A 16767-nucleotide genomic window follows, 5' to 3' on the forward strand; every position below is an offset into this window, starting at 1 on the left:
CCACAATGCAGGTGGTCCCTGACCTAATGGGTGAGATACTCAGGGAAAACATTTGGGGCTGGATTCCAGCGCCTGAGGGCCCTAGAACCCATCAACTGAAATACCCATGCAGATGTTTTAATATTGGCTCTGTGTATTAACATATATTCAGGATTTAGCATGCCACCACACCATCCTAAAAACAGAGGACTCTACTTGAAAAAAATACAGAAGGCAGAAGATAGAGCTCATCATTCCAACAGCAAAATGTCATGAGTTAGAACTGACAATTACTGATGTTTATAGAGGGAAGTTACACACATGGAGACCTAACAGAAGGACAGTCAGACGGTTTATGCAGCCTTCCATGCCTGGGACACCTGTAGGACTCCTACAATCTCTACAATCTACAATCAGTACCAACAGCTCTGGCTTTTCCATGGGAACAAGCCAGGAAACACATACTCTGATCCGTTTGATTCCAGCTCGTGTGACTTGCTGACAGTCATACAGCTCAATTCTCTCCAGGTTGTGGCAGTTCTCCAGGTGTTCCAGAGTCACATCCGTGATGAGGAGACAGTTATCGAGCTCCAGCACCTGCAGCCTCTCGTGCCCACACGTGCTGTTGCTCAGATGAAGAATCCCATCATCAGTGATCAGTTCACAGTGAGATAAGCTCTAAAAGAGAAAGGCAAACAATTAACAACGTCCCTCAGCCCTGTGTTACTCAAGCCTCTGAACATCAGAAGTCCTCTTCAACCTCCTTCACTCCAGTGGTTAAATAGCTACAAATAATACATAGCTGAAACCCATAAGAGTAAAAAAAGAAACTGCTTTACTTAACAAAATGGCTGTACTTGATTTTAACTTTGCTTCAAAACAAGCTGAGTCCCAAAACACATCACTGGCAAAACTCCTCAGGCCCCTTTGCTCTCTATGAATGTGGGAGTTCTTTTCCAATTGTCCCACACAGTGCAAACAGACTGTGCCAGAAACAACTAAGGGATGATTGAGAGCATAGGGGAATAGATGAGTATCTGCTCAGGGGTTACTGTTGCACAGCTGCCATGTTCTCATCCATACACCAGGACCAAGCCTTTGCAAGTCCACGCAGATGGAGAACAATCACAATAGACTGATTTGCCAAATAATGATTTCAAAGAAAAACAAGCCATGAACATTTGGCACCTCAGGCTGTACAGACAAGGAGCAATAAACATCTTGTACAGCTGCAGGAGCAGTCTTTTCTGCAACAGTCAGCATAATAAACCAAAAAAATCTGCTCCTCTTCAGCACATTTTTTTACTCCCTTGAATTTGAAGAACACGGAAAATGATGTTGTATCTCGGGCAGTGGCACCACATAAAGCACTCTCCTCATTTCTTTAGGGAATTCATGACTTTTGGAGAAGCACGGATGATGACAACAACAGGAAACAGACATTCCTCAGAGGCGGCTTAAAAAACCACTCTGTCACCACTGAAATGAATGCTCTCAAGTCTTCCCCAGTGAAATGTGCAGGATCTGTGAACTCTTCTCCTCTTGCCCTGGGCTCTGAGCTAGTGCCTTGCTTTATGCTCAGCCCTGTGTTTTGCCTGTACTTGTACCTAAGTCTAACTGCCTAGTTCTGAAGTAGCATTTCCCTGCCCCAAGTAGTTTTTTTCAGACAGCAACTGATGAAGAAACACTTGCAGCAGTCCAAAAGCATTTTTTAACTCAGAGCAAGCAAATAGCAGTGCTTAAAAAGGACCTGCCAATCCCCCAACTCTAACATGTAACTTTTCCCCTCTCTGGGTACAACACATCTTTTCATTCCAGCCTGACAGGGCAACCTGAGGACATCCAATTTTCTTCACCTCAGCTACAGTCATGAGCGTTTCCTTCCTGCTACCAGACCCATGGGGTCCATCCTGCTCTTTGAAACAAATTGCCCTCAACTTTTGCTCTACAGAACGAACAGGGAACCCAAGAAAGGCTGGGAGACAGGTCTGCATCTCCCCTGGAGTCTGACAGGAGCCACGGCCTCCCTTCAGCTCCAGCTTGTCCAATTTTACATGCCAAGTGTGAGCACCCAGCAGGGATTCCAAGAAACACCACGAGGGCAAACTGTCTCCAAAAGACAGCAGAAATTAAGCTCTTGCCCCTACCAGCAGTGTTTTAACTCCTGACACCCATTCAGGCAGTCTCTTAAGTCTTCAAACACATCAGCTCTCTCTTGTATCTCCTTTCTCTGTGTTCGTGCTCTGAGCGCTTGGTTTGGCTCAGAGCCTGGGGACAATCAGCAGCTGCAGGGTTAACCAACGTTCATAACAGACCTGCTGTTCCAAGGAAGGACAAGGAGGTTGTGTGAAACTGTTGGCTAATTAGGAGTGTTCCATCCCAGGAAGTAAGCAGCTTATAAAATCAGCTTTCCTGGGACACGGTATTTGGTACTGCAAGGACAATACAGAATGTACAGCTGAGTTTGTAGAACTTTGTAGAACAAATATGCCAAATTATATACACTTCTTATTAAACCACAGGATTTTTCTGACTTTCCAAGTCTGCTAAAAAGCATTAATAATGTGGAATTTTACAAATACAATTGCTTGAAATATTAAGAACAAAGAGATATGGTCAAATTCCTTGTTATTGTTGTTGTTAATACATACTAAATGCTGTGCATAAATCAAGTATGGCATGACACACTATGAGAATTTCACATGCTGTGAAGAATTCAATTGTCTTCTCATCTTCTGGACTATCATGAGTATTTCAGTTTCTCTACAAATTTAAATGTACAATTAAATACTTTAACCAGAAATTGTTTAAGTGCATGAGGCAATAAAGCACTCTAATACTGAAGATTTACCTATTTCCACCATCTACTGAGTCTCCTAACATGACAAAAGCAAATCCAGAGTCGATCTCTGCAACTCCAAAATGTTTGTTCTAACTAGAAATACACTAAAGCACAGCTGCAAAGGAGTTTATAGGACATTGGAAGCACCAAGATTAGCTCATGCACTGTTCACACACAATCTCTGAGTATGTATCCTTCCTATCCACAGTTTATATATAAAGATATATATATATATATATATACACACACCAAAGAAATGAGCTTTTCTGGTTCCCTTAGAAAAGCTGTGATGTTTTACCAATGCCACACTACCCTGTCTGTAGGCAAACACACAAAGGCCAGCAAGGAGGAGCAGGCTCAGAAAAAAATGCATGGGCTTTATGAGGTTTTATGGTATCTCTGTTGAAGCACTGACAGAACTGGTACAAAAGATGTCTCGCAAGAACTCGCTGCAGCTGGGATTACAATATAAAAATGTGTCCCATATAAATGGCACCACAGTTCCTGACAACTCATTTGGTTTAACATCAAGAATGACGGTTCAGAAGTGAAGCTGGACAGTTGATAAGGAAAAATAAAAAATCAACAACATTAAATAGTGAACAAGCTCCTTTTAAAAGCCATCTTTCCTCATGTTGCTACCTTAGTAACACTAATCATAACACAACTTAATTAAGGAAGCAGAACACCTTCCTTTAATCCCATCTAAGAACAGATTATAAAGATACTTGTTCTCTCACGTAGATTTAAGTAGTTATAACAAATCCACACTAAAAGGACAACTGGCCTGAAATACAGGAGCTCCCACTGTAAGAACAATCCAGCAATTTTAAAGTACCTTGATTGAAGAACAAACAAATTTATGTTACCTTGAATTAGGTTTGATGATCTGAAAGATCTAAGCTACCACTCCCTACAAAACAGTTCTTTGAAATCCAGTAAGCAGGGTACCCCACTCTCAATCCTCTCCAATTATGTTCAAAAGTCAAGTCCAAGGAAACCTTCCATAATTTATTATGTAAATGTAAAATAAGTGCTTGGAAAAAAACTGCTTACAGAGTGATTACATTTGTTTTCTCTGGGTGGTTTTGTTTATTCAATATTTGATGTAAAGTGTCATACTCCCTAAGAAAACCATTACTGAACACTTGAGAATATCCATAAAGGATCTAAGTGCTTTAAGTTAAATCAAATATGTAAGGAATAAAATATGAAGGATGTTAGCCATAAAATAAAAGCTTTCTGGTTTTCACTCACTGATCTGGTAACATTTTTTTAATCACACAATGCATGTAAATATTTTAGGAGTGACATGCTGCTTTTAGAATACTTATGAAACTTGCACATATTTTGCACAGTGTCACTGTACATCAGGAATTATTTCTAGACAGAGTGAACAGCCTTGTACTGCAGGAGTTGTCCCTGTGTGTCATTCCAGGGGGAGCACCACAGCAGGCCACAGACCAGGAGTTACACTTACCAATGCTTGAAGCTTAGGACAGTGTATGGAAAGTTGTATCAATGTGCTGTCAGTTATCTGGGAATAAAAGAAACCAAACATCAGCTATAAGCAACAGACAGCAGGAGAGGCAACCCTCCAAAATGGTATCTCTTTCTCTACCAGATGAGGGTTCTTGAGGGTTCTGTTATTTCTGGAAAACAACTCATCACCTGTTACACGCCTAGTATCTCCCTGTATAGAATTTCCCAATCATTATTTTTATTTCCTACCATAAACACAACACTATTTATAAAAATCAGAGAACATCTAGACAAAAGTGTTAATGTATTGCATTATTACACTGGACATTCAATATTCCTTTTCATATTAAATCTCACCAAAACACACTCTTCCAAGTCCATCTTCTCCAGCTCATGGCAATTCTACAATAAACAACAAATGAACAGATAAACAAATAAATGAAATAAAACAGCATATAGACATAAAATAATGCACAGGGCTTATAATATGGGATAGCACAGCTTGCAAGAGGAAACTGTGATATAAATCCCTTCAAAGATTTGATCACCATCAAATGACAAAAAAAAATTGTTAAAAGAAATAAACAGATGAATTAACAAGCAATACTCCCTCCCTCTGAAATATCTAAATTTCAGCCTTTCTCCTACAAAGTGAAATGTCTCCTCCTTGTCCTGTGGGGTTTGAACAGGACATACCAGTGTTCAGCAGCCCTGCTTCCCTTCTCACTCCAAACCCATGGTATTCACAGCCCGTGCACTAAAGCCAGCTCCTCTGCACACATATGAATCCAACTTCTGTGTTTATCAGCTGCACCTAACTCATCTGGAATACACTTAAGCCCATGGCACATTTCTCTTTGTTGTCATACATTAGAAAGAAGCCTTAAAACCAAATTGCTTTGCCAATAAATGCTGAAAATATTAAAATGGGGTCAACTGTAAGGGCAGAAGGAAGCTGCATGTCACACCTGCACAATTTTCTCAGAGCAACATTCTGAGATACCCCAGCAAGCTTTCAGAAGTGCTTTCAGTATCTGATCATGGCTAATTTCAAGAAAAGGAAATCTTGTGGCCTTGCAGCAGACCACACAGTGCCAAAGCTTGGCCCAATTCCCAATCTGCTTTTCCAGGAACAGGAAAAAAAAGGTTAAGAGCAGGCTTACCTGCTCTTAGAGGTGACTACCAAGAGACTGAGGATGTAGTGCTGGACAATCAGAAAACCACTTTGTTTAACTACTGTGGCTACCAAAAAAAACCCCTTTCCATTCACATTAAATAGCAGCAGCAAATCCCATTTATAGAGTATAATTTTTGTGTTCAGATTTCCTAACCAGCAAACACCTAAGTCTAACAAGAAGCTTCTGACACTACCACTATGCTTACTGTACATATTTACAGCATGAACCAGGGCACAAGTGCTTATAATGTATAATGTAAGTGATCTGTAATTTAAAGTTGTCTTCAGAACAATCAATTACGGTGATTTTTTGGATGTAAGTATCACAACAAGGGTGTGTGCCATCAATATAAGGGAAATTTGGATAGAATACATAACACGAGTTTAGAATAATGTTAAATGTAATAGACACAATTGAAACAAATGAAAAAAGAGAGGAAAAAAGTGAAAAATGCAATGATAGATGGCAAATTAGATCAAGTTGCAGATCTAAGTATAATCCAGTAATGAAATAGCTTTTTAATGCCCTCCTCCACTGGCTTCCTTCTACTTTCATTTTCCTCTTCTCATATTGCTTCCCAGCAGGACTACATCAATTCACAGCTGCTCAGCAGCAATGAAACAGGGTGAGCTGTGACCTTCTGAAATGACCCTTACCCGTGCGAGAAGGGTAAAGCCAGCATCTGTGAGATGTGAACATCTTGCAGCTTCCAAAATCCTGGAAAAGTTTCAAATGTTAAAGAAAACATTAACGTAGAGAAAAGCAAATGCATTTGAGATACAAATCTGTCTTCTGCAACTTAAAAGTTCTCAATAGTAAAAGTATGTGTATATATACAGAAATATACACACACACACACCCCCTCCCCTATTTTTCACCGTAACTTGAAATTAAAAAGCAGACTTTTAATCCAGTTTATCAGAAGATTCTGAGTCAGAAAACATTTAGTGAAAAAAAAATACACAATTAGGGTTATTTTAACCTCTTGCTTCACTAAAAGCATAGTGACCAAGTTTTCTTGTGTGTTATCTGAGGAAAGATAAGGAAAAATAAATCCTGAGTTAAGGAAAATGGAGATGAAGCCTGCATCTAAAACCTGTTATCTAAACTCAGGCTGCTGGGAAACCACAAAACTGAGAAAGTGCTTACTAGAAATCCCCTCAGAGCCTCTGCATGAAGCACAGTGAAGCAAGTTAGCAGAAAGCATGGAGCTAAAAACCTCCAAGCCCAGAGTAAGAACAACAAACTATATCAACATGACCTTAAAGAAAACTACATTGTTTTGGATTTGGAAAGATAATCCTAACACTCTTCCAACAGGCACTGGGAAGTAGTATCGAGAAAAAAAACAAAAACCCAGAAGGTCAACTGCCCCAAAGAGCACAACTAGTATGCACAACAGGCCTCCATTCCATTTGTTGTCTTTGTTTTCTTCGTGCTTTTTTTGAGGAACACTTTCCTTTGCAGGTGGAGTGAGGATCAAGATGAATTAGGGGAAACCACAGAGCCATGGGATGGGCAGCACAAACTAAGTGCAACTTACAGCAACCACTGCTGCTCTACTGAGGCTGGCAGGGAGGAAGCAGGACAAAAGAAATTTTTGTGGCAATACTGAGACACCTCCAGATCTTTCCAGTGCTTTGGGAGGCCATTGGAACACTCTCTCTAGAGAGAAAGTGCAAAGGGAAAAGCCACACTGTGTGCATGAAGGAGTTACAACCCCACCAAAGTACAGGATGTGGGGCTCTATGACTTTGCTGGATCAGCCTCTTCCAAGCCAAATGCAAGAGGGCAGCCAAGTTTAGAGCTGAGCAGCACCACAGGCTTGAAAAGCCACTTTCACAGTTCCAGTCTTCAACAAGGTTCAGAAGTATGAGGGAAACTCAATCTAAGTACAAGACAGGCATCTCTTCCCAAATGGATGGTTCTAATACCTCTGGGACTTATTTTACAGACTTACATTCAGGAATTCTGTGCCCTTCCAACAAGGGCAGTTAGCAGCCTTTCATAAAATACTCTCAGCTACTCTGAAAATTGCCTGTGATACCAAATAGGAAGGGGAAAAACAACACCACCAGAAAAAACCTCCCACAACTCAGGTCACATTTGTCACCCTTCTAACTCCTTTCATCACTTACTTGCTACAAACCCCATCTCATTACATGGCTGACTTTAACGGGGGGTGGAGAGGCAAAGACATCTGCAATGATATCCAAAATAGCAAGGACACTACTTTCTGCACACCCAGTTGAAAAGGCAACTATAGAAACAGAGGAATAAGAAACCAGAATATAAGCAGCTCTAGCTGTCCTGAAATTGGGTGTGCAGACAGGGCAGGAGAATGGGGAGTGAGCTGCAATCACACATGCTGCGCTAATCAGGCCCTAAAATGAAAAAAAACCAGGTGAGATGGTATTGGGTTGCATGGAAATAATGACCAAAGTTCTAATTTTTGTTTTTGTTTTAGTGATCATGCTTAAATACAGAGGGCTCTTCTTTTTTTTCCTGTTACAGCTGACATGAATTTCCTACTCAGTGACTTGTGAAAAAGTACCTAACGTAGGAGCTGATGAGGCAAAATGATATTCAAAGAGGATTCTCCACTCCTGTAAAGAAATGTTCTCTGAGTCAGATTCAGAGTTGCATTCATTGCCTACAGCTGCTTTTTGGGCACACCTGGAATGTTTCTGCACTCAGCACCTCCCTACTCCTGTGGAATTAGCAGCTGGTGGGGCTGAAAGGAATATGATCCTAACTTTCACAGTCCCACCCAGACAAAGGCATTCATGGTTCACAGGTGCTTTTCTTGACAAGCCCTGCCAAAATACCTACATGTATTATAGCATTAAAAAGTGCTAATAAAGAAGAAAAAAATAAATGGTACCAACCACCTGAACGAGCAAATGTAAAGAGGGATGACAAGACATTTGTATGTTGATGTGAGATAAGAAATATAGCTGAAGGGTCTGCTGAAAGCTTGACCTAAGTTTTTGTCCAAGGAGATATTTGTGACTGGTAACAACTGCATCAGGGAAATGCAGCAGTATCATGGAAAGCAGCATAGTAGGACATTCAAGATCCCAAAGTGAAGTGAGAGTAGCACAGCACAGAAAATACTCAAAAATTTCCTGACAAGGTCAGCAAGTCCAACAGAGGCAGCAGAGTTTGCTTTCACACTCAACACTGAAATATTCAGAAGGTACAGAACAAGTGTGGAATTACATTTCCCTTTAATTTCCAACAAATACTTTTTTATCCAGTACTTTCTATCCATGGTCCCAAAGTCTAGCTGTAACCAGCTGTATCCTCTGTCCTTCCATCATGCAGTAATCCTCAGCAGTAATCACTGCAAAGGGTGATTTTCTTTTGCTGTGCTGCTCCTCATTACAGGAGCAGAACAGCAGACGCCTTCCCCCTCGTGGCTGAACAGTTTTCCTACTGAAGCTGAAACAATTCCTGCTGTACTTGCACTGCTCTTGGAAAGAACTGCACAACTAGCAGCAGTTTAGACCTCCTTTTATTGCCCATCTGAGATGCTAATTGAGAAAACGAGAGAAATGGTGGAAAAAGACCAGCAGTAACAGCACAGCTTTCTACGGAATTCCAGTAAGTTTGCCAAAAGGCTCCTAAGCTCCTAATAAATGTGAACAGGGACACAAAGGGGACTGTCAGCCTGGAATTGTTTTAAGGACAGGTTTTCTACAGTAACAAAAGCTCTTTTTCACCCACTCAGCTAAAGGAACACTGTGTGTCAGCATATGGTACACTGACATCTGAATGCGGCATCCCCTAATTTTTACAGACTACTACTCATTCCTCCCCTACCTGTGATTTAAGGATAACAAGTTCTGACTCCTGCATGTTCCTATCATAAATGGCCATTTGTCATCCAGAAATATTTTTATTTAATTTACATTAACATTAGAAGTATTATCTGTCTCTGCAATATGTCTCCATAACCAGGGAGCTGCTGCATAACTGAGCTTTGGTTTTAAAGCCCACTGTAACATACATGTTTGCATAAATTACACCAATGGGGAAGCTTATATTATTTTAACTCATAAGCCCCCTATTGTTCAAAACATCTCTCATAAATATCAGTCCATGCTTGCAAAGACATGAGCACACTTTATTTCAGAGTTTAAGAACACCAGACTGTAGTGCAGAGCATATTAAAAGCACTTTTATAATAAAATCTTTTAATATAATAATCAGATACAATTTAGCTATTTTATAAGAAAAATGACTGCGTAAAACCACATCACAGTACAAACATCAAAAGAAACAACACAACCACAGATCTTCTTAGCTTTTAGAAAAGTAATGGGCTTTATATCTTCTTTTTTTCTCGCTTGTAGTTAGTACCTAAAATATTTAGCTAGAAGCACAGAATTAAACTGCTGGGTTAAGCACATCTGATTTGTTATACATTAACTCTTGTTGTTCTGATATACAGTGAACTACATTAATATGAAGCTATAGAGGACCATCCCTCAAGTTTATGTACCTAGTGTTTTGTTTGCAAATGCAGCTCATCTTCAGAAGTGAATGTCTTAGATCAGACCAGTAAGAACATGACATACAACACACTCATGACATACTCACTTCAGCCTTGGACAGTTCAGACCAAGTGCTGTGAGAGAAGCATCTGTCAGGTTGCTACAGCCTGAAACACAGAGTGACTGCAGTCTATGGCATCCTCTACAGATTTTCACAATGCCTTCATCTGAAATTTGCTGCAATACAAAAGAAGGTTGAAGTTACTTCCATATCAAGTAATCAGCCAAGAAGAAAACTCAAGACACTGCCACTGAACTGCTACTGTCACACTGTATATAACCAAGGCAACCTGGATTTTCAACTAAAAAAACAGAGTCAGGAAACCACGTACAAAGATAACACTGAAGATAATCAATATTTACAATTCCTACTTAACTACATATTTTTCCATAGACCTTAAGTTCTACTCTAAGGCAGTGTGAATCACAAAGCGAGAGTTGTTTGGTGTTGTCTTCCTCTTTCACTTTGCTTTTTGTTTTATAATTTTTCCTTTTTTTTTAAAATTGTGCTCACTTCTTGTATATCAGTGGGGTCCAGGTCTTGTGTTCCAGTGACTGTGTACATTTGGGAACAGTGCTAAAGAGATTTCAAAGCCTCACAATGAAGGAGAGCTAACTACCTAATTTGCCCTGGAGCATGAGAACCCAAGGGCAAACACCTCCACCTTCTGATAATTTTTGAAGCAAGAGTTACAAGGAAACAATTACACATAATCCATTTTTACAGAAGGTAAGTGTAAAAGTCAGATTTGTCCTACCCTATACATACCCCTTTAGATGAAAGATTTAACTCAAAGGAGGACATTTAATTTCTCAAAAACATTTTGTAGCAGATATTCTGCAAGAAGTAACTCCAAATTTAGAATATGAATAAATAGGTTTTCTCTCTGAAACAGGAACTATAAGAAACAGCCCCATTGCAGCTGCATACAAAATAGCAACAGGAACTGGATTACTGTGTGTGTGCAAATAAGATTTTATTTACAAGTCTTCTATTCTGAAAAAAGCTCTCTGTCCTCCTCCTACTCCTAACACTATGAATTTAATTTTTCTGCTCTGTGAAACAGGTTGCTTTATTTCCTGGCTTTATAATACTCTTGCAATAAGAGCAAAGACCTCTCTTGTATTTTTAATAGAAAGCCTTGTATAAGCCCCTCATTTGAATATGCTCATACAACTGTTGCATATTTCTGGTGCTATTACCACAAAAATAACCATTCCTAGATGAAAACAGGATGACAAATAGCAGTAGCTCAGCACAAAGGGACATTTATCTTATGCTTCCCCCTCCCCAGCCCAGCACTTTTTAATATCAGAAGTTTAGATTTTGCAACTAATTCAGTCAAATTATTATCAGCAGAAAATTAGAGGTCTCATTTTCTTTTTGGGAATCCAGAAGGATTTGTATAATCTACAGGTAAGAAGTTTTGGTGTTCTGTTCAAATCAGTCAGGCATTTCTGGATTTGACTCTCCAAAACCATGTTATTTTCTGGAACTGTTCTGTTTGCTTTGAGAAATACACATGATGTTGTTACTGGAAAAAGGGATGGCTTCGAAGGCAAGGACCATGCAAATTTTATTCTGCTGTAAAAAGCCCTCAAGTCATAAATGAAGATTTTCCACTCTGAAATTGCTTGTGATTTGCATACCCATATCACTGTCAGGAAAGAAAAGCATTCAGAAAATGCCTGCAAGTCCCTGCAAGTTTCTAAAATCTTTCTCTAAAGATGGTACCTTTCAGATGTGCAGTTTCCAAAGCTAATACTACAGCTCATTCCACAGCTGCTGGATCTGGCCTGGCATTTTACAGGGCCCATAAAACAGAGTCACTAGAATTACAGTGGGGCCCATATAAAGCACAAGGACACCTGCTGTGTAAAAATCCCTTTGATCATATGGAGCCTGGATGCTTCTGGAAGCATGCTTCCAAGCCATAGCAAGCAGGACACACCTCCAGTGAAATACAGCTTTAAAGCACATGTAATTAGGCAGGACACACAGACTAGCAACTCCGAAAACTCAAAGGAACAAATACTTCCCCTTGGGAGGATTTCTTGTTTGTACTATATAACAACAGACATCCTGACCAAAGGAAAGCTCTGGTGCACTTCTGTGCTAATGCCACTGTTAAGTGGGAGAGATAAGAACTGATTATCAACCCACCGCTTGAGATCCTTCCATAAAAACAGTCAGAAAAGGCTGGCCCTGATATATCTCATTAGTCTCAGGCAAAACAAAACAGAAAAAGAACTTGTGAGAAGGGCAGCAAGCAGAAGAGTAAAAGGGGAGGGAATGATGTACTGACTTTATTTAAGTGTGGTTCTGACCAAAAGAAGGAACTTTACTGCCGTTCTCTTCAAGTGCCCAGCTTCAGTGGGCACCTACATTCAGACTGAAAAATTCTCTTTCACTAAACATCAGTATCATGGAAGCTCAAGCTTTGTATTCTTATTCTTCTTATTTTCTGAAATGTTAATGTAACTTTAAATAATCCCTAACACTCAAAAATACTCAACACTTTAAAGAAATCTGTTCAGTTCAATCTTAACAAAAAATGTTCCCATGCCACATTCATTCTAGAACAATCTGTAAAACAGATTTGAAAGTTTTGCAGGTTTTTATGACACCTTCTAGCAATAAAACTAGAAAACTTTTCAAGAACAAACAAACAAAAATTATAATTTCATTACTCAACTCTGCATGACTGAAACACTAAAATTCTAATTGATTTCAATATCTTTTAAGAATGACTTAGATATATTTAAAATCTAAAAGGAGTCCTTTCCCCAATCCTGAAAAGTCACATCAGAAACAATGAAAAAGACAACATAAACCAGAGCAAAGAAAATTTGTGTTCTCTAAGTAGAATGACAAATACATGAATGATTCCCAGTCATTTCATTATTAATGAATGTGTTCTCCATTATTATTGGAAAGGCATGCCATTCTGCCACTTAGATGGTTCTGAATCATTTTCAGTTATGATGCCATTATGTTTTACTCTCTATTATGTAGCCCAGAACACGACTTCTGCGCAATTAGAAACCTTAGAATTATGAATAGACCAAAATGCTACACAGTTAATGAAATTTGAATGAATGCAGTTAATTCTTACTCTAGAGTTTACCACACTTAAAAGATGTAATGAAGGGGAAAAAAATAACTCAACACTTCAAGTCAAAACTCAGCTGTAGAAACAGCCAGCTCATTCAAAGCTACTATTTCACACAAAATCCTGTAAACTCTAGAAATGTATTATCTTACTTAAATGTATAGCAGATCAATTGATTAGCATTCAAAATGATTTCTGATTTTTAGAGACTGTACCTTTGGAAGCTTCAAATACTTACTGTACACGATTGCAAATTCAGGATTACAAGCTCATGACAGTGATTTTGAATGTGTTTCAATGCTTCATCTTCTAACTGTATTTAGCAATTAAATTGGACATAGGAAAAGAAACAAGAAATTAAAAGCATAGCAAGCAGCCCAAAAAATGTACACATCTTGCAATATTGAACAAAATACTATAACAAAAATGACATTTTTTAATTCATGGAGATTCAAAAACCCAAAATAAAATTTTATTCCTAAAGGATCACCCAAGCAATTATGTACCTGTGTGCAACCTCTAAGAAATAGAGCTTTTAGTCCACTACACCCTTTCACCAGTGCTTCAATACCATCCTTCGTAATCTGATCACACCAGGAAAGATTCAAATGTTCCAGATTTCTGCAACCCTCACTGGGAGAATTAAAAAAATACATAAAGTTAAATCCAGCCTTCAAATAGTCATAACAGTGGGAAACCCAAATTAAACACACTGTTAGAAATTAATGATAGCCAGTGGACTGTGCCAGGCCTCCACAGAAAAGTCATGAGAAAAGACCACACACAAGCACCACAGTCTACACCCCAGAAGTTTTAGATATAGAATACAGCCCCTGCTGACCACAGCACAAAGGTTCAGCACCAATATTTTAACTTTATTAAATGCTGAACAGCTCTTTAAACACTTTAACACACAACACTGAATCTTCTTACCTTAAACCTTTTAAAGAACTGTTTGTGATGGCTACGCAGGATGTCAGATCCAGATGTTTCAGCTTGGAACAGAATCTGCTAAGACTGTAACACGTGCTGCAAAACAGCAGACACACTAAAAATACCTTCAGCTACTTCTTTTTCCAAATTTTCCCATCAATCAAAAAACCTCTTTGACTTACCTGTCAGTGATTTTTGTGCACCCATTCAAATTTAAGTGTTCGATGTTTCTGCAGTTCTGTGCAAAGGTCCTAAAACACAACAAAAAGGTGAATTAATAAAACGTCCAAGGCAGTCACTAGAGCGCGCTCTGTCCCGTACCTCCTCCCACCTTGGTCAAAAAACCTGATCTTCAAGCCACAGAGTAACTGCAAAGTATGCTTCAAACACATTTGTCTCAGTGGTTGCTTCTTCCTTTTCCTACTGCAAGTTTCTGGTCTTAGGAAATTGCTGTTTCTCTCTCAAATACCACTTGGGCAAGGTGGTTAATTCTGTCATATATAAGCCAGAACTTGCTTCAAATACTGTAACAAAAAAACTCAAAGGTCATAAACAGAAAGTTTCAAGTGTTACATCAGTTAAACATTAGGTTTCTGGGAAGAGTTTTTGCATATCTCATTACTGAAGCCTTTGCAAGTCTTAATAAGGAGCTTGCTCCCACAGCAAATGGAAAGGGACACACCTGCTACAATAGTAAAGGGTGACCTAAGTCTATTGAACTACCAGTGGAATGCCCTGTAGGCTGCAAATTGCTTATTTATTGTTTTAAAAAATAAAAAGCATCAGTATGCACTACTGGGTATGAACTTTAAGGACGATTGGAGCTATTATACTGCTGAGAACCTGTATATATCATTATACTAATTAGTCTGAAGAAATGCATACATTTTCTTTTCATCTGTGCACAGTAATATTTACAGCTACATTGCATTTCAGAACATTGTTTTTATGCCCATGTTTCCTTCAGCTGCATGGATTTTATTGGCAGGAGGGAAGGAAACACACAAAAACAGTTTTGTCTGGAGGCTTGCCCTGGTTAACAGATCTGACTACACGCTCAGCTGGTAACAACTTCTGGATGGATTGCAGCATGGATTGCAAACAATGGAAAAAAAAACCCAGCAAGCAGTTATACTGGTGAGAGTTTCCACTTGAATACTCAAAACAGCTATTCCAAAATTCATATACTGGAGGGAGATTTACAGTCAAAACACTCTTCAAATCACTTGGAAAGATGTTACACTTTGGAGGAACAGCAAACTGTCTCTGAGATTAAAGCATGGGACATGTCTTGACAGACCTGCCACAAGCATTCAGTGCTTATATGGCCAGTATCTACATTAGTAATTGGCTATTTTACTCAAAAGTTGATGTAGAAGAAGGATAAATAAAGAAATTAGTATTGCCCACAAAACTAATACATCTGGAAACAACTCAACATAAACAGCCTTACAGGAAAAATCACTTTCAGAACAAGTATCTGAAAATCAATGCTGCATAAATTTACTCTAGAGACAAAAGTTATGAATTTACTTACTTATAAATTTTAGAAATAGCTAAAGGTCACAGGACACTAGCTTAATGCCCACTGATAACAAAATCTTTGTGCTTACATTTTCCACCTGAGAATGGCTACAGTATTTGAGACTGAACACCATCCAACCCAGGCTTCAGGGAGAGAGGAGGAAAGCATAACTGCAAAAAAGCCAGACCCCAAGACTTCCTCCAAATGTTCTTTGAGCCCTAAAGCACTCGTGGTGCTCCACCTTCAGCTGGAGATAGGATCTTAGGGTTTAAATACTCACAGAGGAACCTGGCTAAACAGTTTGCATTGGAAAAAGCTTATATGGATTTAAACATTCTTCTGGGAACAAAAGAATGCACAGCTCTGTTCATATCCTGTGTAAAAGAAGGGTCGCTGTCCTCTCTAGAGCCTCCCAAGATGCTGTTGTCGCCTGCCTGTTCTTATTTAGACCAAGAAAAGAATTCCAGATCTTTCCTGATTTTGTAGGCACTCCATGTAGGTACCAGTCTTTATCCTTACTCCTATTGCTAGGGTCATCTCTTGTCCAGACTAGATGATAAACAATAAAATGATCACTAACCTGGATACTCTGACTATTGAAGGAAGCCAGAGTATAGTCTGAAAATATTTTAACCACTTGAAAATGGAGCAATATCAACATAATCCTAATGAAAGAAAAAGCCACGTTTTTTAAAAGCACAGCTTTCATTTCTTGGTTCATTTCTAGAAAATAACAGAAGTTATATTTTGATCTCAAACTGATGTCTCATTTAGTCAATACTAAGGTATTTAGTACTTACCTAAGTATCCCATTTTGGTTATCAGTCAGGACTCAGAAACACAAACAAACATAACAGTACTCTAACTGCAGTTGGGGTACACATTAGGAAACAAGTGATCACTATCAAGGATTTTACTTACTTTAAAGAGGAGTCTCCAACACCAAGGCATCCTCTCAGACTAAGCTGTCTCAGGAACCCACCACACCTTTTTGATATATTTTCCACAACACGACCCTTAAACCAAATAAAAGGAAGATTTAGCTGAGTTTCATTCCGACACCATATTCCAGCCAAATTAAAAATCCCAGGAGTTAAGACTAGCCCCAGCTACACTCTACTCCACTAAGAACTGTAACTCTTTGAATTTCTTTTTC

At 39.0% G+C, this 16767-nt stretch overlaps 1 protein-coding gene across 3 annotated transcripts in view; it reads right to left on the reverse strand.

Annotated features, from left to right (window-relative positions):
- The window catches only part of FBXL2 (F-box and leucine rich repeat protein 2), a 50802-nt gene that overhangs the window by 2428 nt on the left and 31607 nt on the right, over positions 1-16767 (reverse strand). For 2 of the 3 annotated variants that reach the window (XM_064419343.1, XM_064419341.1), the window contains exons 5-14: positions 16533-16627; positions 14269-14337; positions 14087-14182; positions 13660-13786; positions 13392-13466; positions 10087-10217; positions 6138-6198; positions 4661-4705; positions 4302-4358; positions 445-657 (exon numbers count right to left, since the gene is read on the reverse strand). In XM_064419343.1, coding sequence (XP_064275413.1) covers positions 445-657; positions 4302-4358; positions 4661-4705; positions 6138-6198; positions 10087-10217; positions 13392-13466; positions 13660-13786; positions 14087-14182; positions 14269-14337; positions 16533-16627 — 969 coding nt within the window. Of the gene's footprint in view, positions 1-444; positions 658-4301; positions 4359-4660; positions 4706-6137; positions 6199-10086; positions 10218-13391; positions 13467-13659; positions 13787-14086; positions 14202-14268; positions 14338-16532; positions 16628-16767 lie in introns of those variants that run through there. The other variant, XM_064419346.1, reaches the window with a different exon arrangement.

Source organism: Passer domesticus, chromosome 1 (assembly GCF_036417665.1).
Source record: "Passer domesticus isolate bPasDom1 chromosome 1, bPasDom1.hap1, whole genome shotgun sequence".
Taxonomy (NCBI): domain Eukaryota; kingdom Metazoa; phylum Chordata; class Aves; order Passeriformes; family Passeridae; genus Passer; species Passer domesticus.